Source organism: Morus notabilis, unplaced genomic scaffold (assembly GCF_000414095.1).
Source record: "Morus notabilis unplaced genomic scaffold, ASM41409v2 Scaffold657, whole genome shotgun sequence".
Taxonomy (NCBI): domain Eukaryota; kingdom Viridiplantae; phylum Streptophyta; class Magnoliopsida; order Rosales; family Moraceae; genus Morus; species Morus notabilis.
Window position 1 is genome coordinate 300328 of NW_010357396.1, and position 22685 is coordinate 323012.

The window sequence follows — 22685 nt, forward strand, 5'->3', positions numbered from 1 at the left end:
TTGGTTTTTTTTTTTTTTTTTTTTTTTTTTTCAAATCCTAAATTTTGTTACTATATACGGCCAAGGCATAATTGGGAAATTAAGGAATGATGAGTGAATGAATGAAGGGAAGAAATGGTAGTAATGTGACTTTGTGATAAATGTAATGAACAAAATGAAGCAAATTAAAGTACGAGACTTTTTGGAGAGATTTTATTTTATTTTTATTATTTTGGCTTAGTTAGTTTTAGTGATAATCTTGCATTGGCTATAGAAGTCATTTATGAGACCTTTGTTTTTTTTTTTTTTTTTTTTTTTTTTTTTTTTTTTAAGTCAAAACTATCAAGCCAATTATTTTTTCTAGTTTTGGGAATTCATTGTTTATTGACAATATAAATGAGTGAATCAATTGAAATGGGGAGAAGAAGGAGAAGAAGCGTATTATGGATGTGTGCCAAGAGACTTTTTGGAAATATTTTATGATTATTATAAATGAAATCAGATATATGTCTTTTCAAGCAAAGGAGGAAAAAATGAAATCAGGTAAGAACAAGAAATAAGGTATTTTTGCAGGTTACTTATGGAGCCAAAAGACCAAAACTCAAATCTAGAAATAGCATGGCGTTTACTTGGATCAATGTCTTTTAATAGAGTTAAAATATTTTTGATGGTTTAGCTTTTTTTCGAGTTTTGGAAGTTTCTCCTTGTTCATTCCTATCCTTTTTTCTTCTTCTTCTTTTTTTTTTTTTTTTAATGCTTGTTTGAGATTATCTGATATTTTTGGAGTTAAAAAAGAGGAAAAATACAAAAAGGATGAGATCATAATGAAGCTGTTTATATTACAAATGTTTGACACTTGTCTTTTTCTTTTCACCTCGCAATATTTGAAGCATGTAATCAGTTGTGATGTACTCAGAAAAAATGGGAACGTGTAATAACATGTAAATTATTGGAAATGGCTTCGTTATGGGGCTATACCAATTCGGTAAATTTTGTAACATTATTTGTATCTTCATATAAAACATTCATTTAACGCTTAATAAAAATATAATCTACATTCATGTTATATTAAATAGCACCGGAATTAAGACCTTCACTTAAATGAAATTAAGGGCTTGACTAATCGAAGAAACGATAAAATTAAGAAGAAAAAAAATTATATAGGCATAAATATTAGGAAATTAAGCAGTTCTAAAATGTAATTAGGCGTGAGGCTCGTGTGGCATGAGGATTCTTACATGGGTTGTTGTCGTATTCGGCAAAAGGCAAGAAGAAAAGCCGCTTCTCATCACGTGTTAGCTAGTTAAGATTTATGACAATTTGATAGATAGGTCTCTATTTTCAGACCCTTTTTTATATTTTAATTTAGAGTAAGGCTTTTACTATTCTGTTGGATCAATATAAGATATTGTTACTTTTTTTTTTTTTTTTTTGCACACCTTTTTATTTTTTGATTTTGACCGTATCTGATGTTTAAATGCAGGATAAGCTCAAATTTTGTTCCCATTTTCTCACTTCTCCGGTCGGTTGACTTTAAATTTTCATGCCTTTGTGGTGAAACCAATGGCCATTGCATGTGATCCTTTTTTCCCCAAAAATTTAAAGGAAAAAAAAAAAGAAATGATTGAAATAACTAAAAAGATACTTTCACAATATATAATAGAAGTATTTCTTTCTCACTACAAAGAAATGGAGGGAACATAACAAGAATACATATTTATTCATGAAAAAGAATGAAAAGAATTTTGGCTACAATTATTGCACTTTACTTACAAGTTTATCAATAACAATAACATGAATAAAATGAATGAAGGGAAAAAACTAGAAGGTATTTGTGATGGAAATGTAGATAACAAATAAACGAATTATGAAGTAAAAGGAAAAGAAAAAAATTTGAAGAATAGATTTTTGAAAATATTGTTTTTGGTTCTATAGTTTGTTTTTTTTTTTTAAATTATTATTAAGCATTATTATAGGTGGATAGTGTGCAAGGCTTCAGAAACCAAAATACGTCCAAAGTCCTAGCAGCTTCTCTTGACTCAACAATAGACGCACTTTTGTTTTTGTCAATGGACTCTTTTGCTACTACTACCTGCTTGTTCTGCTCTTGTAGAACTCCTCTCTCCTAAGAGTCCATAAAAAAGAGAAAACATAATTATAAGAAAATACATTAAAAAATATATGCAATTATGTTTGTCAATCAGAAAAACACAATATATATATATATATATTAAAAAAATATGAAATAAATATGAGGGGGCAAAAAAAAGTCGCAGCATACCATGAGCTTGGATTTGGAAGAGGTGGTTTTTCTTGTGGCAGAAAAGCATTGAGGAGAGGGAGGATTTGTTCGAATTTGCAATATATTATCCTCTTTGCGCTTTATATTCTCCAAGTTCACAGAGATTGGGATGTTCTCTATGTCCTCAATTCTTCTGCACAAAAATTGTTTACTCAAAATTTAGTCACCCCCTAAAATAATCACCATTGAAAAAAAAAAAAAAAAAGAAGAAGAAGAAGAAAAAAGAGTGCAGTCTAGAGCCATTATTAGCTCCTCATTATAGCTCTATTGTTCTAGCAATTATAGCTCTATTGTTTGTAATAATCATCTTGAAATACTAATCATACCTTACCATAATTTGAATAGTCTACTTTTGGCTTACACGTTACATTTCTACCAAAATCCCATTATAGCTCATCATCTCTCTGAATGATTAAAAAAGGATTCTTACTTTTTCTATTATGAAAGAATTATATGAATTTACTTTGCTAATGATTTTGATTTTGTTTTTTATTTTTTCCCTAGTGTTGTTTGGTATGTGAGAATAAAACTGCAATCAATGTGTTAAAGTAAAACTCACTAAATAATCAATTCACTAGATCACATTCATCACAGATCCAAAAAACCAATGTAGAGAGACTCATAATTCACAAAAAAAAAAAAAAAAAAAAAAAAAAAAAAAAAAGAGTGAAGCATACACACATAGACACACACAAGTAAAGTAAAGTAATAGAAAGAGTGAACTTACTTTTTTCTCCTTTGCTTCTCCTTGAGAATGCTAATTCCCTCCATTTCTTGAAACGGTTTCTCCTTCCCCCTCAAATCCAACTCACTCAAGACACCACTTTTACTCTCCTCCTTCACCACATTCTCCTTCGCACTCTCCTCATTTTCTCTCTCCTTCGGCCGCATTGCCATCCTCTTCAATTCGCTGCAGAAGTCGCTGATCTGATTCAAAATGTCCCGCCCCGCGAACAAGTTCCTCGCGGAGAGCGTGCTCTTCAGCCTTGGTTGTGGCAGCATTGCCACCGCCTCGTCCGTGGCCATGGCCTCTTTCGTCTCCGCGCTTGATTTGATTGCGGCCTTGAGGATCCTTGATTGGTTGTTATAAGGAGGAGGGGTTGATAGATTCGGATTCAAGTTTTCGCAATCTTCATTGAATTTGGTGTTACTATTACTGGGAGAAAGCCAAGCTTGAGCTAGAAGCGCTCTTCTTTTCACCTTTGCATCTCTGGTGGAATTGCATTTCAATAATATTAGATAAAATGTTCCAAACTAGAATGTTTGAAAAAAAAAAAAAAAAATCTCTTTTTCCCTAAGGTGTAATGATACAGGAACTAAACCAAGTTGGAAAGTAAAAGATAATAATAATAATAATAATAATAATTTTATCCCTGCAGAAATTGAACCAAATTTAGAAAGATTTAATCTTTCTTTGAAAATTAATGAAATTAATTTTGTAAAAAAAAAAAAAATGATCTGTTTTTTCCCCCCAAAACTTTATATGAACCAAAAATAGCAAGTAATTAAAAAAAAAAAAAAAACTCAATTGTTTCCCTACGAAATACAATACCTTTGGTTTCTGTGACCAAGTGGAGAGATCTCAGAGACACCAGCTGGACTTGCAATCTTCATCAACGAAACATAAAAAAGGTTAAAAAAAAAAACAGCAAAGGTAATACCAAGAGTCAAAATTAGGGCACATAATTCTTTATTTTCTTTTTTTTTTCCTTTTTTTTTGTTTCTTTGGGCAACAAAACAGAGCAAAATTCACGAACTAAGAAAATCACGAGAGGGGCAAAAATGAAACCTTTGGGGGAGTCGATTTGAGGAAATCTTGAGCTGTCTTTGGGTGGTTGCAATCTGTGACAACAAAATTTGTCAAAACACAAAAAAAATAAAGAAACCTAATTGAGGATATATGTATATGTATAATGATGTATGTAAAGATTGTATTTAAAGAATACCGGGTCTGCAAAACCAAGCATCGTCGTCCTCCAGAGGTGGGTTTGAGGACAAGAAGTCGAACCATTTGGGGGCGTTGATGTGCTCGTAGAGCTCGTCTTGTACGAACTTCCATTCCAAGTTTTTCCAGTCGATTTTTGCCGGTTCCATGATGATTACACTACTACTACTACTCGACTGGTTCTGCTAGAGAGAGAGAGAGACAGAGTTATAGAGAGAGATAGAGAAATTGAGCTGAGAGAGAGAGAGAGAGAGAGAGAGAGAGAGAGAGAGAGAGAGAGAGACTTCTTTCGGTTTCTGGGAATAGCTGTGAATTGGGAGGGACGAAGAAGGAAGATGTAACGGTTAATTAGGAAGACAGGGGGAGAGAGAGGGAAACAAGAGAGAGAAAGAGAGAGAGAGAGATAGAGGTGAACGTTGGTGTTTTAGTGTTGGTGTTTGTGACCGTTGGAGATTGGAGATTATTTATTACTTATTTATTGTTATTATTATAATTTTGTTTTTTTTTCCTATATTAATTAAAGAAGGCTTTTGTCTTGGTCTTGGTCAAGTTGCAAGTGACCTCAGACATGGGTTCTCTAGCAGAAATATTTGCATTTTGTTGCAATCCATTTATTTTTCTTTTAGGGATTTTTGTTTAATCATGATGTGCATCATATACTACCAACAAAAAATGTGCCTCATATTTTTTTAGGGGATTTTATTTTTGACATTATATTATATGGTAGAGTAAGAAAAATTTAAACCCCAACTCCAATGGTTTTATTAAAGTCTTTTTCACAAAAATTTAAATTTTAATTCAAATCATATGAACCCATAAATCAAAGGGGCACTCAAAATATTTGCATCGTCTTAATTGAAGTCTTAAATTTTTGTGGAGGAAATTTCCCTCCTTTTTTTTTTTTTTGAAGTAAATCTAGAAATCATATTAATCATGAGAAATATCGTTTCAACACGACTAATAAAAAAAGTCATGGAATCAAGCCAAAACATACCAGCACTAGAAGTAAATGCATGACCAACTAACGTATGAGTCACACTATTCCAATTACGAAAAGTGTAACAAAGAGAGCCACAACAAGCTTGAAAAAAGACATCTCTAAAAAGTATATTGTAAATTTCGAGTAGGGTCAGGCTGACCCTCCTCCTCTTAGGGCCATCAGACCCAGAGTAGGAAGTCTGAACTTTCACCTCTAAGTTCTACCAACAAATTTTCTTTTTTTAGGTCCTGCCCTTATTTGCTTGTGCTAAAAGAAATATTTCTAACAATAACAGCAGCAGTAGCAGCAGCAGCAATAATAATAATAATAATAATTAAGGTGGAAAAATCAGGGTAAAAAGAAGATACGGAACAAAAGGGTCCAAATGAAGCTATAGTTCTTCTTTTTTCCTTTGGTCATAATCTGAAACTCGTGAGCTCACTTACAAGATGTTAAAAGAGTGAAATGGAACTTCAAATTAACAGGAGTAAAAAAGAAAAAGCTATCTACCCATCACCTAGCCATTGTATGTAAAAAAGAAAAGGAACCAAATATAAAGAAAAATAAAGAAAATCGAATTTCCGGGCTTTTTTTCCCCAAATGTTTGATGCTTCACTGCCTTAATTCGTTGCCAAATACCTCGACATTGCAAACTGGGCATATCTAGCATATTAGAGAAAGAGAAAGATGTAATTTTTTTTTGGAAAGGAATAAATTTAGGAAAAGAAATCTTGGAAATCGAAAATGATGAAGATGAGAAAGTTAAACCTTGTTGATGCTGAGCCATTTTCTGATGCACTCACTATGGTATACATGCTTGCATGGCAATTTTGTTTGCCTATCCCCTCTTTTGTACCTCATCTGGCAGACAACACATCTGTTTTCACAAGAGAAACTGCTATAAGGAAATTTAGAAAGGCTCCAAAAGAGAAGGAAAATTCGAATTAAGGGGAGAAAGAAACAGAGAAAAACAATGGCGAAGAAGAAAGAGAAGTGTCTTCATTAGGTGTTAACTAAAATTCTGATCAACAGATTGATCAAGAGTTTAACTTTAAGGAGATCAAATACTACTGGAATGTCTCGCCGTCTAAAAGCTGCCAGAATAATCCCTCAAACAAAGGCAATAAGTGCAGAAGATCATACTCGGAGACTTGTATATTTTCCTATAGTAGCTTAAGTTTAAGGTAGAAAGATTTGAAATGCAGATGATCATGTTTGGAGTCTTAGAAGGGAAAAAAAGGGAGGCCGTAGATCATTTCAGTTAATATGAACGAACAATGAGTGCAACAATTGCATGAAGTGTCCTTCACTGAGAATGTTACCTCTCTCCCGATTTTTTTCTCGAGAAAAGGCTTCCAAACTTGCACTTCGAGGTCGGAAGCGAATTAATAAGCTCCTCGGAAAGACCTCGACTTTGAGTCCCAACTGCCTCACCCAAGTCGAGTAATTCCTAACGAACAACAAAACGTAATACATATCAATACACTCATGTAAGACACTACTTCTGAATATCACTGAAAGGAAAGATGCTAAAACTGTGGCTCAAATAAAATGCAAATTCATGATATCTTGTGAGCAGGAATATGGGAGATTGTGCGTATAACAAACCTCGTAGGTCATGTTATCAGGATCTATGTTGTCCTGCCATATGGCCTGTGGCAATCACAATGGAAGAGGGCTTATTTAGTCTTCAACACAAGCATTTCGCAAGCAGAAAATTAGTAATTTGATGGAAATAAGTGGTGTTTTCTCCAAAGTAAGAAAACTTGCACATATATGCGAGTACAATAAAACACAAAGGAACACACATTACGCATTAATGCTTTCACATGAGTACCAAAAGGCGAGTTCCGTACCTGGGAAGTATTCGTATTTTGATCATTTGGACTATCTACAGAAATACAAGATTATTCTAGTTAGAAAGATATCTGTACAAGTTTATCACCATTAAAACATAAGTGAAAAAAAATTGAATTAGCACCAATAGCTTCACCACCATAGTTAGAATAGGTTACAAGACAACGAAAACCAAAATAATTGCAAAATGCAAGAAAAACCAAAGTAAACTATCATCTCATTTTCAATTACAATCACTGAAACAGAATGTAGACTTCGGAAAGTGACGAATAGTGAAGACCAGGCATAGAGTAAAAGCAGAGTTTGGACTAACATTCTTCAGGTGTAGCGTGATCTTCTGTATCAGCATCGACATCGACATTGGCATCGCAATCGGCGTCCCCTCCAGGTTGTGGATCCGTGGCTGGAACCTCTTCCGTAGTCATCATTGGAGGGTACTCCCAAGCTCTCCTGCTGACATCCATTCTTGGCAAATGATCATTTACCTCATAAGGACCATAGTAAGAAGTACTACTTTCAGGCCCAGAGAATCCAAATTTGTATGAATTCATGTTCATTGACCAGTATAAATTTTCCTGGACGGCAAACATATACAAAAAAGCAACAATTTCATCAAAAGATATCTTTTGTCATCACCACCACAATGCTCAAAACACTTAACTTAAAAAAAAAAAAAAAAAAAAAATTGCTAAACTAAATAATAATCACGCACAGGAGCATCAAAATATTTGTTAGCACCCCCCACTTGCATTTTTCAAGAAATGCACAACAAAAGATATGACGTGGACTAGAAGGACATTTATTTAACAGAAAGATGACCATCAACACCACACTCACCAATTTTAAGAAAGTTCTTTGTACAATTGGTACTATTATTAATCATTAAATATTAGCCATAAAGAAGTAAATCTAACAGTACAGGCACAGCATGTCTACTGATTAGTCTTACAAGGGGAAACCCAATTCATTAATTAATTAATTATAGATTATAAAAGACAAAATAAATGCACCAGTACAACAACAACAACCCCACGTCCCTGCATTGATCCAACAGAAAAAAAACTCACATCTAATCACTGCTTCAAAAGGACGAACAATAACAATAAGAACCCATGTTTGGATATCTTTTGACCAATGTTTTTCCAAGAAAAAAAAAATATATAAAAAGAAATAAAAAAGTACCTGATCGTGAACAGGACCTGGGATATGAGCATAGCTCAAAGGGACATGTGTAAGGCCTTCAAAGAAGTCCATGAAGCTCTCAGTGGCGGTGTAAGGAAAACCGGTGTCGATGTAATGCACTTCCATTTGTCTATTTCCATTCATTTTTCACAAACTAGCTTTCCATATAACAAGCTACACAATATATATATATATATATATATATAACAACTCTCATAATCGACAAAAGTAGATTCAAGTAAAGGGATAAACTTTGGAGGAAAAGAAAAAGAGAGAGGAAAAAAGCAGGAACTTTGAAACTTTGAACATTAGTACAAGTTAAAATTCTAACCTTACTAGTTTCCAGGGTTCAAGTCTCATTCCAAAACTGGTCAGTGCTGGCTAATAATAATAATAATAATAATAAAATCAGTGATTTTCTTGTATGAATGATAACAAGTGTTTAATCACTTGTTTATACCCGAACTCGTTAAAATTTAAATTAAAAATAAATAAATAAAGAATAGTATACTCACAAAAATTGAAGATTCAACTTTTTATCTTCTTAACCCCGTGTTTTGGCTGCATTGAAAAATACACGAAGTGAGAATAAAAAAAAGAAAGAAAAAAAAATCAGAATTTTGCATCATTTTGGATGGGAATAAGAGAATACAAGAGAGAAGAAATAAGGAGAGAGAGATTTCTTTGAAATTTTCTTCCTTTTCTGGGGAACCAAACAAAATAACAAAAGACAAGATTTTTTTTTTTTTTGGTTAATATATAACTATTCGGTACCTAGAAGAAGTGAAAATGGAATCACATCTTTCTATCGAAATGCACCGAGAAAATCTGAGAATCAGAGACTGAAAAGACTGAGCAATTACGAGAAACAAAAATCTTGAACAATGCGATGCAGATTAAACCACGAAAATGAAAGAGAGAGAGAGAGAGAGAGAGAGAGAGAGAGAGAGAGAGAGAGAGAGCAGACATTGATGAAGGTGGTGCAGCAAAACTTCAAACGAACAGGTATATATGTTGTGAATACTGAATAACTCTCTCTCTCTCTCTTGTTTCTCTCTCTTGTCTCTCTCTCTCCTCTGTGTGTGTTGAAGAGTTCGAGAGAAGCAGAAGAAGAAGAAGGAAGAAGAAAGTGAGAGTGTTTAATGACTTCTTCTCTTTCTCTCTCTAATCCAATTTTCTCTTTCTTTCCTTCCTTCCACTCTCTGTTGTTTTTGTCAATGTGTCTGCTTTTTTTTATTTTTTATTTTTTACTTTTTATTATTTTTTAATGATGCTGTTTCTGACTCATCAACGCCAATACGCCACCTTAAGCGGACTCCCCACGACGTCGTTTTAAATTATTAACTCCCTAATTTTATTTTATTTTTTTGAGTGACTTTTTTTTTATTTTTATAAAAGAACAAATTATACGGTTGCCCCTCAACTTTAATTTTAAACCCCTCAACTTTAATTTTAATTTTTTTTTCTCCTAAACATCAGTAGTTTTTATAAATTTTTTTCTGTTAAATTTTTGATGAAAAATGTCATGTAATATGCAAAAATTAATAAACGAACTCCATTTATTAAGATTTTTAACATAAAATAACACATATTATATAAATAATGACTATCGTTTGAATAATTTAGTACACAATTTATTTTTTTAGCTCCTCCTCATGCAGTCACATGAAAGTATAATTACGCAGCAGGAGTAATTATTTTTTGATATTATAATAACTTTCTCCTTAATTTGCTTGATCTAGGGAGCTTTTAGGGTTTATAAATGGCGACTAACAACAGTAACGAAAGTAAAAATTTAATAAAGAGATGAAGTTTGAAAGTAAAAATTTAGGAGAAAAAAAAAGTTAAATTAAAGTTTGAGGAATATTTTGTGACAATGCGTATAATTTAGGAGCAATTGTGTAATTTGGCACTATTTGTTTAGAATTTATAAACAAAATGGAAGGAAGCTTCTCTAATAGGACCCAAAAAAAATAAGCTACTGGTACTTCTCTATTGTCAGCCGTCAGATCTGTATTTAGAAACTATTTGTTATGCATATTTTTTCAATGTGATGTAATTTTTATTAGATTTAATGACCATAAACTGACACCACTAATAAGATTATCCTAATAGAGAAACTGCATTTAAACTTAACTAAGGAGAAGTAGGGGAAACGATGAGGTTCTGAATAAATGGATCATTTCAGCGCATTCAAGAGTACAATGCATAATACAGAAATTGACATAGTAAAAAACACTTAATGTCATAGTGCATAACCTACAATCAAATCACATAACTAATAAGGGCATAACAACTTAAAACACATAACACATACTGATTTTTAGTGAAACCTAAGGTCAAATCTAGTCTATGATTGAAAACCATTCTCAATAGCTAGATTGAAATATAAGAGTGTGAATTTACCGTTGAGCTAAACGAGAAACCATGGTAAAATTGTTCTTAAAACTTCACTAAAAAAATATGTTCTGCTATGAAAACTAAGAAAATGTAAAATTAAAAAGAAAAACTTTAGAGAGAGAGTTTCATTAATCTTGTAAGAGTGTACAAATTGAAGAAGCTTAGAGCTCTATTTATAGAAAAATTTCAGCACTATTCACGGTTACTATATGCACAGTACTTACTATTTATGGTTACAATTTGCACAGTAAGATTCTGATATGAACAGTAACTTTGACTGACTTGCATAGAAGTATTTCTTTCACAATTTGCACAGTAAGTTAAATTAAAGTTAATGTTTGAGGAATATTTTGTGACAAGGTGTATAATTTAGAAGCAATTGTGTAATTTGGCACTGTTTGTTTAGAATTTATAAACAAAATGGAAGGAAGCTTCTCTAGTAAGACCCAAAAAAATAAGCTACCGGTACTTCTCTACTGTCAGCCGTCAGATCATGTATTTAGAAACTATTTATTATGCATACTTTTTCAATATGATGTAATTTTGATTAGATTTAATGACCATAAACTGACACCACTAATAAGACTATCCTAATAGAGAAACTGTCTTTGAACTTAACTAAGGAAAAGTATGGGAAACGTTGAGGTTCTGAATAAATGGATCATTTTAGCGCGTTCAAGAGTACAATGCATAACGCAGAAATTGTCATAGTAAAAAACACTTAAAGTCATAGGGCATAACCTACGATCAAATCACATAACTAATAAGGGCATAACAACTTAAAACACATAACACATACTGATTTTTAGTGAAGCCTAAGGTCAAATCTAGTCTATGATTGAAAACCATTCTCAACAACTAGATTGAAATATAAGAGTGTGAATTTACCATTGAGCTAAACGAGAAACCATGGTAAAATTGTTCTTAAAACTTCACTAAAAAAATATCTTATGCTATGAAAACTAAGAAAATACAAAATTAAAAAGAAAAACTTTAGAGAGAGAAACTAGAGAGAGTTTCATTAATCTTATAAAGGTGTACAAAATGAAGAAGCTTAGAGCTCTATTTATAGAAAATTTTCGGCACTATTCACGATTACTATTTGCACAATACTTACTATTTATGGTTACAATTTGCACAGTACGATTTTGATATGAACAGTAACTTTGACTAACTTGCATAGTAACTCTGATTGAGGTGCATAACTACTATTCATAACACTTCCCCTTAAATGTCCAGCATTCATTATACCTCATTAAAAACCTTTCTAGAAAAAACCCAGTGGGATAAAAATCATAGAAAGGGAAAAAGAGTACATCATTTATGTATACGTATTTATATTGCCTCGTTAAAAACCTTATCAGGAAAACCTAGTGGGATAAATGTTGGTTTCCGAATCGAATTTGGATGCGGAAGCGTGAGAGTAAGCTAATCGTGTATAACAAAAATTTTCACAAAACCTTTGAGATACTCTATAGATTATATTAATTTATGCACAAATAAATTAATCACATTAATTTATTTAATAAGAACTCGAATGAGAATTATACCTAGCAGCTGATTAAGATGATAACTTGAGTTCTTTGACCTCGAACGTTCCTTGCTCCAATGCTAGTTTAGAAAACTAATGTCTTCATCGTCAATTTCTTGAATCCACGAAGACGTGTGTATAGGCACACCTGAAACAAAATGGGTTAGCAAAAACACTCAAGAATTTCGACGAACACCAACGCATGCATGACGTGGAATTTTTAGAGAAAAATTTATCTCTCACAACACTTGTGAAAATCCGGCCACTATAAAAAATAAAAGCAAAAAATTGTGTCACATAATTTTCTACTATCTCTTTATTTATAGATTAGTAATTAGACTCCTAGAAGGAATCTAATCTTTATCTCCAAGATAAACCTTATCAATTACCTCCCATTTGAATTTGGAACAAAATCTCCCTTCACTTTATCCTACTTTGGCCGGCCATAATGATAGGATCCTATCCCTGTAATAGGCACTAATACTAGATAGAGAAGGAAGAGAAAATCATCATTTATCCTGCAGTCTAATTTGACTCAAATTCAAATTCCAATTTAAGTCAAACTTAAATTAATTTGAATTCTAAATTGAACAACTTATCAAATAAGTTTAAATTGATAAATCTAGATGTGTTCACATTGCGTGTTCATACTGTACGTTACGTTCATACTATGTGAACACCTTCACATAAGTAATCCAAAATTCAAATTTAAATAATCACATTATTTAAATAATAATTAATTCTCAATTAGTTATCCTTGAGTGTTTAATTTTAGAATTTCATAATTCTAAAATTCTCATTTTGTCCTTAGTATCTTGTAGAATTACAAAGACGACGCGGGAACTCATGGACCTATAATTTCGAGCTCCAATAAAATTAATAATTAATTAAAAACTTTAATTAATTAATTAATTAATCTTATTAATTCTAATAGTTCTCCACTATAAACTTGGAATTGCACTCTCGTAATTATAGATATAAATTACTTCTAAACTGTGAAGTGTCCATGTGATGTAGTCACTACATATAGATCAATCCTCCATAAATAATTCATAATTAGAGCTAGGTGAAATCCATTAACCTCTTTAATTACATCTTTATCATTGAGTGCCATTGATTCTCTAATGGACAGTGATTCAGAAAACAAATTCATGAATCAGAGCTCCTACTAGTCTAAATACTGAATCAACCCTCAAGAGAATTATTTATCTACTTCTTTCTAAAAAAGGAATGGATTCTATCTCGTATAATAACATTCCCGGCTACCTATATGACGACCCTCCTAGGTGGTAGCTGAATTTAACTTGTACTTGTTGGAACTTCTTAAAATTTGCGGAACCTTTTTTTTAAGTCTTATAGTAGACATAAGTTTCGAATTGCTTTCTTGATTAAAATATTCATACCTTAACATATCCGTTTTTTTTTTTCAAAGCATATAGGTATATCTATACATATATACTGAATTCTTAAGACTTGCTTGCTTACAGTCATAATCTACAAAACCATTTAACATATAGTTTCAGAATCATAATTTGCAAAACTATTTATAACGTAAAACTGATTGCGAAAATATTACGAGCGGTATCCATTCCCCAATCTCCACATCGTTTGTCCATTCACCGTCAGTCTATCAAGTATTATGTGCAAGTTGCTTACCTACAGCATAAATATTCTATGATGAGCTTTCGCTCAGCAAGTAGGAACTATTTATCGTAACTAACGCCAAAGCTTAACATTATAAGCTCTGTACTTTTATTTTCTTATTAATCTATCGACGTAATTATGAAAAATCCTTAATTAATTGTCACGCCCCGGGGCAGGGGTCGGTGACGTGGAGGCTCGATTAGGGGCTAAACGCGATTAAGAATAAACCATTAAAGAAATTCCCAAACGAGCCCCACATTTCACTGAAAATAAATTACTGATTATAAGAGGTTTATAACTAAGCCTCTAATATCGTTCAGGGCTTCACCCACAGGATACGTAACATTGTACATACATGAACACATAAATAACATTACAGACATCAACCACAGTCTAGAAATCCAGAGATTTAGAGTTTACAAAATTTACAATCCTTACATTCGTACACATGGAGGATAATCACAATCCTCTCCTAATCAGATGGTAGCAACTCAGCTACTTCGCATTGCTTCTAGAATTGCCTGGGAGCGGTTTAACATTTATAAAACAATAAAACGTGAACAAAATGCCCAGTATGATATATTTTGAAAATAGCTTTATAAACAAGTAAATAAATGAGTAAGCAAGTAAATAAATAAATAAATGAGTAAATAAGACATTCAGTTCCAACAAGATAGCCGGAACCTCACATCCTTTTTCTGAAAGGAATATAACTAAAAATCTCCATATTACAGGTAGTGCTGGAACTTCGGGTCGGCGCGCCGCCCGAAGCCTAAATTTTTTTGGGCTTAGGCGGGCCGGCCCAATTCCCGCCCGCCCAAGCAAGAAATTCGGGTTCGGGCTCGGGCAGCCTGAATTTGACATGTCCACCCTTGCCCGCCGCCGTCTAACCACCGTATACTGCCGTCCGTCGGGATTTTTTTGAATTTTTCCAACCAAGCCCGACCCGAAAATTGGGTGTGCTCGAATTGCCCGACCCGAAGACTGAATTTTTGAATTTTTTTGAAATTTGCCCGAATTGCCCGACCCGCCCGAAATGCCCGAATACCCGAAAACGGCTAGTTTTTTTTATTTTGCCCGAAAACCCGAGTTGCCCGAAAACCCGAAAACGGTTAGTTTTTTGAATTTTTACCCGAATTCTGCCCGAACTGCCCGAATTGCCCGAAAAGGGCTAGTTTTTTGAATTTTGCCCGAAAACCCGAGCTGCCCGAGTTTGCCCGACTACCCGAAACCTGAATTTAAAAAAACTAGCCGTTTTATCCCCTTTTTTTTGAAAAAAAATCATTTTTTAACCCCAAAATTTCCCTATAAATACCCCTCATCCCTCACACATTTTTCTCACTCAAACTCTCTCAATCCCTCTCAATTTCTCTCAATTTCTCTCAATCTCTCTCAATCTCTCTCACAATTTTTCTAAAGCTCTCTCTGAGCATATATACGTGTATTGTTCTGCTCTGAAAGGGTAGTAATTAATTTATAATCTATATCTTGCATAAGCATGCTATAATACTGCAATGCAAGATTTGATTGCCTAGATTATTTGACGAAGAATATATGCTTCAAAGAATGTGAACGTGTTTGATGATTAGGAGGCAAGCCCTAATTTAGAACTTAAAAAATTTATAAGATCGGCCACGAGCACTGTGTGCTCATGATCTTTTAATTTTGTATTAGTTATCATATTATATAGTTTCATGTAGACACCTGCCTGCTTTATGTCCATCTCTGCTAACTTTTTTGACTCTTATAAATTGCTGAATTTTAGTTAGGCTTCAAGATAAGCAGACAGCAAGAACTTTTTATTAGATTTAATTTTAAACATTTTTCCTAGCGTGGACATATTTCATGTAGATATAGAGAAGTAGAGAACTTATACATAATATTTTAATTCAACTTTGCTGTTTAATTAAAGTATTATTTTGGTATAATTTGGCAAGTTCAACGTTATAAAGCTAAAAGGCACAGTCTGGTAGTTTACCATTTTGACTATACATAACCAAGTGGCAAATGGAAATGATAACACCTTTTAGCTTGTTAATTACGAGTTTGAATAGCTGTGTGTGTATATATGTATTCATATACATATATATATATGTATTTTTTTTTATATTTTCGTCTTCTTGTAAATTTTTGGCTCCATGACCCGCGGCCATATAATAACAACTAAATAATTTGTCATAAAAAAAAGCAGAGATATATTATTAATTTTACATGAAAATTTTGTGAAAGAAGGCAGTTACGTGACTTTATAAGTTATAGAGAAATAGATCGTATAATTATATATTTTGGATAATTGCATCAAAGTCAACTATGCTGTGAAACCGGTTTGCAAGTATTCAACAAGGCTGCCATAAAAGAACTTAATAGTCTATACCTACCGGCAACAATTGTAGATATGTTCATTGAACATATAGATATAAAAATAATATATATTTTAAATTCATCTTTTTCCACACTAGGGCATTTTATGTGTTTATTAGTAAACAAAGGAAAATATCAACCGGAAATTATGTAATACTAATATATATATAAATAACTTAATATTAAAAAAAAGTTTAAAAAATTTGGGCAATTCGGGCGGGCTCGGGCCACCCGGCTGGGCTCGGGCCGCCGAATACAATCCCGCGGCCCGTTCAAGGTGAAATTCGGGCTCGGGCGGGCGGCCCGAAAATCTCAGGCGGGTCGGGTTCGGGCTCGGGTAAATCCTTGGGCTTTCGGGTGATCGCGGGCGGCTTGTCCAAAGTTCCAGCACTAATTACAGGCATCAGCAAGTAATTTATACTATGATAAATTACTTACACAACCACGTGCACAAGCCATATCAGCCCGGGCCGGGTTTCGGGTCCTACCCCCAAGGATGCACTCTCCACATCCTATCTAGGCCATTAGCCGGTTTACCGATTTGCAAGATCTCTTATCTTAAGAAATCATTCATTAAACTTTATGAAACAGTTCATTATACTCCTCAGAACTACAACAAGCCATGGGGGGTTAAAATGTTTTTCTTTCACAAACATGCCCTTTCTTTAAAACATTTACAAGGCCAAAATTCTTTTGACTCACAAAGGAAAGGAGAAGAAATCCTACCTCTTAAATATCACACCTGGCTAGCGTTACACTATTCCGGCTTTCGCTTCCTCAAAGCCCTCAATCTGAGTCCTCGGCTAGCACTGATACAAAACCACACTTTAGGATCCAATTCTCATTCCTAAAGCAATTCAATACCAATTATACACTTCGATTTCCTATTAGTGTGTCATAATTCAATTACCGGTTTCACAAACCATTTCATGTTTCAAATCATCATTCCAAGGGTTTTCAATCTCCAAACATGGATTAAAGAAGCTAATCCATTCATTCTAGGTCCCAAAATGAAGCTAATTTGGGTTCTCCTCGAAAACTGAGGTCAAAACAGGATTTTTCAACAAAATAGGGTCAAACTCCTTGTACACCGGTCGACCGGTGATAGAGCAGTGCAACACCACTGGTCGACCAGTGGCGTACAATTCGGTCGACCGCATAGGTCGACCGGTGGGATCAATGCAGTCCGGTCGACCACATAAGTCGACCGATCTGGTCGACCGCACAAGTTGACCTGTGAAGAATAACAGAGTGAGGAAAACCCGCGAAATTAGCCCAAAAACCTACAATTTTGGTTCTAAATCAAAATATCTCAAAGGAAAACCACTAGATCCGGGTTCTAAGTACTGAATCAAGTCCAAAGAACCCAAGATCTCCAATTTCTACAATGGTTTTACTCAAAATCCATTTCGAACCAAAAATAAGTTTTTAAATCCGAAAAACTTGAGGTTCAAGAGAAGTTTTCAGAAATCTTACCTCGAATCCTTCTCTTGACGTTGAAAACTTCTTGAAATTTTTCATTGGTTCAAAATTCGGTTGATTTTGAAGCAAAAACGGGGGAGAGAGAGAGTGAGAGTTTGAAGATACTAGAAAGGGAGAGAATGAGAGAGAGTGTGCTCGGGAAGGGAAAAAGAAAAGGAAGAAAAGAAAAGAAAAGAAAAGAAAAGGAAAAAGAACAGGCATCACAAACTTAAAAGACAATCTAGAAAATGTGTCTACACACACTTCTGAGTAAAAATGAAATTACTGAGAATATTTAAATACCTTAGAATTGTTTAAATTTACACATCAGAAACATTTAATATCCCATAATTAATTAATTAAACTAGATTAGACACGTTAATAAATCTTAATTACCTAAATTAATCTTGTTTAATTCTTTGGGGCGTTACATTAATTCTACTTACTAATTAGTGAATTTTTCCGGACATTACAACTTATTTCATCATGTGTCTAAAATACAAGGAATATGATTCATGATCTCAGAATTCATACCGAGTAAATAAAAAAACACAAATCCATAAATATGAGTATGCTAAGAACTCATGATTAAGATAATTCTATATATGACCATCGGTAGACTCATTTATAATTTCTATACTTAACAGAAATTATCAGAAATTCATATTATGTATGTGTCCCTATTCCACATAATCTCATTATGAGAAATATACTCATTTAATATCTCGCCATATTAACAGTGCGGATAACACCGCTCTATTCTAAATGAGAATGACATGTATTAATAATATTTTAATTAAAGATTCTGAACTTTAATTAAATTCATTACAAACACCATTTTGATTATTATCCTTAAACATTATCCTCTCGCATATGACACTTATATATCACGTTTAAGGTCACATAAATAATCATGAGATTTTCATTAATATTCATAAAATATTCTTAAATATATGCATATAAAATAATGAATAAACTCTTTTATTAAATAAATAATAAATATCATATTACATCTAATGCTTCTAGGACACCATTCCCCACAATAAAATCATAATAAGGGAAAATGAGTACAACCACATAAACTCCCCCTCGGGTTGACATGTCTAGGCATTCCTCATAAATCTCGCAGATGACGCATCCCGATACCGTGGATATACTTTCTAAATGTTGTAGTGGGAAGTGCCTTTGTGAAAAGACCTGTTGCACTATCACTTGATTAGAGTATTGAATATCAATATCCTTATTCTTTTTAAGCTCTTGGGAGTATGAGAAGAACTTCAGGGGTATGTGTTTTGTTATGTCACTTTTGACGTAACCTTCATTTATTTGAACAACATGTGTTGCATTGTCTTCAAATAATACTATTGGATCTTTATTGATAGATAGTCCACAAGTTTCTTGGATATGTTGAGGCATAGACCTCAGCCATACATATTCTCGACTTGTTTCATGGAGTGTAATAACTTTGGCATGATTTGAAGAAGTGGCAACAAGTGTTTGCTTTTGTGAACACCATGAAACAATAATACCTCCACATGTGAATACGTATCCAGTTTGAGACCTGGCTTTATATGGATTTGACAAATATCTTGCATCTGCAAAACCAATCATCTCTTGTTTTGATCCTTTAGGATAAAATAATCTCAAATCAAATGTTCCTTGAAGATAATGGACTATATGTGTAATTTCGTTTCAATATCTTTATGTAGGAGATGAGTTAAATCTTGCTAATAGATTAGTAGCAAAAGCTATATTTGGTTAGGTACAATTAGCAAAATACATAAGAGTTCCTATTGCACTTAAATATGGTCCTGAAGGACAGAGGACTTTTTCATTACCTTCGCAAGGGTAAAATTGATCATTTTCAACATTAAGTCATCTAATAATCATTGGAGTACTTAAAGGGTTTGTTTTATCCATATTAAAGTGTTTTAAGACTTTTTTAGTATAGTTTGATTGATGCACAAGTATTTCACTTTGAAGGTGCTCAATCTGTAAAGCAAGACAATATTTCATTTTTCTAAAGTCTTTCATTTTAAATTCATATTTTAAGTATATCACAGCTTCTTTAATTTCTTTATGAGTTCCAATAATGTTCAAATCATCGATAGCGATTATAAAAAAACTATATGTTGTTCTCTTAATAAAAACACATGGGCATATAAGATTATTCACATATCATTCTTTTGATAAATATTTGCTTAAGCCATTATACCACATGCGTCCCGATTGCTTCAACTCATATAATGATCTTTGCAACTTAATTGAACATTTATCTTTAGATTTTAAATTTAGTGCTTCAGACATCTTAAATCAATCAGGAATTTTCATATAAATATCACTATCAAGCGATCAGTATAAATAAGCTGTAACAACATCCATAAGACACATATCTAAATTTTTAAATGTTGTTAGGCTAATTAAATATTTGAACGTAATTGCATCACAGGAGAATACATTTCCTCATAATCAATCCCGAGTCTTTGTGAAAAGCCTTGTGCAACATGTCAAGCTTTATACCTTACAATTTCATTTTTCTCATTGCGTTTTCACGTAAAAACCCATTTGTATCCCACAGATCTCACGGCTTCAGGCGTTAAGACAATAGGTCTAAAAACTTTACGCTTATTAAGCGAATTTAACTAAGCCTGGATAGCATCTTTCCATTTGATCCAATCGTGTCTAGTTTGGCATTCAAAAATGGATTTTGGTTCAGGATCCTCAGTTCAGTTAATAATTTCACATGCTAGAGAGTAAGAAAATATTTCATTAATATTTTCAATTTCATTTCGATTCTATAATCCTCCTGTATTGATATAGTCAATAGAGATCTCACTATTCAATCTGAGCGGGAGCATTTGCAGCTGGTACATATGGTTTACTCACCCTTTTTGTATTAGTGAACGCATATGGTAATTGATTTGCTAAGTTTTGTAAGCGCATAATCTTTTGCACTTCTAGTTCACATTACTTTGTGTAAGGATCAAGAAGCAACAATGATGGTTCACACCATATAATTTCCTTTTCCAGCTGTTTATTTTCTCCTCTAATGCTAAGAAAACTACCTCATTAAAATGACAATCGACAAAACGTGCCGTAAAAACATCACCGATTTGAAGCTCAAGATATCTGATGATATAAGGATATTTATACCCTTACGTATATTCCCAGTCTTCTTTAAGGGCCCATCTTTGTGCATTGTGGTGGAGCAATTAATACATATACCACACAACTAAAAATTTTTAGATGGGAGATATTTGGTTCTTGACCAAATGCCAGTTGTAAAGGGGAGTACTTATTATAAACACTTAGTCTGATGCGAATTAATGACGCATCATGTAAAATTTACCCCATACAGAAATAGATAACATTGTTCTCGTTATTAATGGTCTAGCAATAAGCTGAAAGTGTTTAATCAATGATTCAGCCTAACCATTTTGTGTATGCATGTGAGCAATAAGATACTCGACAATAATTTCAATAGACATACAATAATCATTAAATGCTTGAGATGTAAATTCACCAGCATTATCAAGTCTAACTTTCTTGATTGTAAGTCAGAAAATTGTGCTCGTAATTTAATTATCTGAGCAAGAAATCTCACAAATGTCACATCCTGAGTTGATAATAAGCAAACATGTGACCATCTACTGGATGCATCTATTAATACCATAAAGTATCAGAATGGTCCGAATGATGGGTGTATAAGCCCACATATATCACCTTGAATACATTCAAGAAATGTAGGTGATTATGTTTCAATTTTGGCTGGTGAAGACCTTGTAATCAGTTTATCAAAAAAACAAGCTTCACATGAAACTTTATTCATTTGAAAGATCTGTTGGCCTTTTAATGGATGTCCATGTGATCTTTCCATGATTCTTTGCATCATTGTTGAACCCAGATGACCCAAACGGTCATGTTATAGGATTAATATTTGGGGATCTTCTTTAACTACCATGAGTGACTTTGTCACATTTATATATGTGTAATGTTATCCCGAAGAAAGTTTTGAAATTTGTTCTAATATATACTTCTTTCCTGATATGTTAGTAGTTAAATACATATATTTCTCATTCCCTTCAGTTTCAGATTGTGTATCATATCCATGATGATATATGTCTTTGAAACTCAACAAACTTTTTTTGGACATTGGTAAAAATAGAGCATCATTTATGGAAAACTTTGTTCCATTTGGCAATATAAAACTTGCTCTACTAGTCCCCTCGATCAGACCTATAGGACCTGATATTATATTGATTATTGTCTTTACTGATTTTAAATTAGAGAAGTACTTTTTAGATTTTAGGATAATGTGCGTTAAACCACTATCTAGAATACTGATATCCCATGTATTAACTTTGAACTTATAATTAGCTCCATCCATATTAAGCTTCACACAAAAATAATAACAATATCATAAAAATTTATGAATTTTAAGAAAATACATAACATAAGATTTTGTATAAAGAAGTACAACATACATATAACAGATCCAATACAAAAAAAAAAAAAAAATACAATGCAAATACATAAAAGCATAATATATCTATCTAGTTATCAAAAATAGTCTTATCTGAAAAGTCATTTATGAAGCCTGAGACATTAAGATGGGTTGAGTCATTTATAGGATCGTGGTGTTCATTAAAATTTACTTCATTTTCTTTCTTCTTCAAGGATGCCTTTTAAAGTTTACAAAGATGTTTGGTGTTCGATAAATTCTAGACCAATGTCCTTTAGTACCGCATCTATAACATGAATCTTCAGGATTCTAGGAACAACTTACATCATCGTCATTTCTTTTATTATGATGCTTATTGTGAATCACATCATTTTGTAAAAGGGTTGTAATGATCACTTCTACCACGTCCTTGACCACGGCCTCGACCACGACTACGATTTTGCCTCCTTCCCAGATTTTTAAAGAATGCAACATTTGCTTCTGGAAATGTTGTTGAACCAGTAGGACGAGATTGATGATATTTAATCAAAAATTCATTATTTTTCTCTGCCACAAGAAGAGCTGAGATTAGCTCAGAAAATT

General features: G+C 33.1%; 2 protein-coding genes across 7 annotated transcripts; both read right to left on the reverse strand.

The window, feature by feature from the left end:
• Positions 1 to 1904: 1904 nt before the first annotated feature.
• Positions 1905 to 4656, reverse strand: LOC112090256. 4 transcript variants are annotated; one of them, XM_024170120.1, is made up of 7 exons: positions 4511 to 4656; positions 4228 to 4408; positions 4071 to 4123; positions 3834 to 3889; positions 3009 to 3491; positions 2261 to 2414; positions 1905 to 2104 (listed from the first exon to the last, which is right to left on the reverse strand). In XM_024170120.1, exons 2-7 carry the CDS (start codon positions 4373 to 4375, stop codon positions 1940 to 1942), a joined length of 1059 nt encoding a protein of 352 aa, XP_024025888.1. In that variant the 5' UTR covers positions 4376 to 4408; positions 4511 to 4656; the 3' UTR covers positions 1905 to 1939. The 4 variants fall into 4 exon arrangements, with proteins under 4 accessions (XP_024025888.1, XP_024025890.1, XP_024025896.1 ...); XM_024170122.1 differs by having other exon boundaries at positions 4228 to 4411; XM_024170128.1 differs by lacking the exon at positions 4511 to 4656 and having other exon boundaries at positions 2261 to 2411; positions 4228 to 4449.
• Positions 4657 to 5624: 968 nt separating this feature from the next.
• Positions 5625 to 9347, reverse strand: LOC21395734 (E3 ubiquitin ligase BIG BROTHER). 3 transcript variants are annotated; one of them, XM_024170097.1, is made up of 11 exons: positions 9212 to 9347; positions 9019 to 9072; positions 8760 to 8805; positions 8576 to 8621; positions 8245 to 8418; positions 7376 to 7637; positions 7062 to 7096; positions 6814 to 6858; positions 6528 to 6655; positions 5974 to 6082; positions 5625 to 5868 (listed from the first exon to the last, which is right to left on the reverse strand). In XM_024170097.1, the coding sequence occupies exons 5-11, from the start codon at positions 8386 to 8388 to the stop codon at positions 5818 to 5820; spliced, it is 774 nt and encodes a 257-aa protein (XP_024025865.1). In that variant the 5' UTR covers positions 8389 to 8418; positions 8576 to 8621; positions 8760 to 8805; positions 9019 to 9072; positions 9212 to 9347; the 3' UTR covers positions 5625 to 5817. The 3 variants fall into 3 exon arrangements, with proteins under 3 accessions (XP_024025865.1, XP_024025857.1, XP_024025863.1); XM_024170089.1 differs by having other exon boundaries at positions 8576 to 8625; XM_024170095.1 differs by lacking the exon at positions 9019 to 9072 and having other exon boundaries at positions 8576 to 8625.
• Between the last annotated feature and the right edge of the window lie 13338 nt (positions 9348 to 22685).

Bases quoted from the DNA above. Each gene is read 5' to 3' on its own strand.
- LOC21395734 (XM_024170095.1), bottom strand. From the start codon at position 8,388: ATGAATGGAAATAGACAAATGGAAGTGCATTACATCGACACCGGTTTT. The intron at 7,638-8,244 runs GTACTTTTTTAT...TTTGCCGTCCAG, and splicing joins CAGGTCCTGTTCACGATCAG to GAAAATTTATACTGGTCAAT. The intron at 5,869-5,973 runs GTTTAACTTTCT...CTAATATGCTAG, and splicing joins AATGGCTCAGCATCAACAAG to ATATGCCCAGTTTGCAATGT.
- LOC112090256 (XM_024170120.1), bottom strand. From the start codon at position 4,375: ATGGAACCGGCAAAAATCGACTGGAAAAACTTGGAATGGAAGTTCGTA. The intron at 2,415-3,008 runs GTAAGTTCACTC...ATTTTTGTGCAG, and splicing joins GAGAAGCAAAGGAGAAAAAA to AAGAATTGAGGACATAGAGA. The intron at 2,105-2,260 runs GTATGCTGCGAC...ATGGACTCTTAG, and splicing joins CTTCCAAATCCAAGCTCATG to GAGAGAGGAGTTCTACAAGA.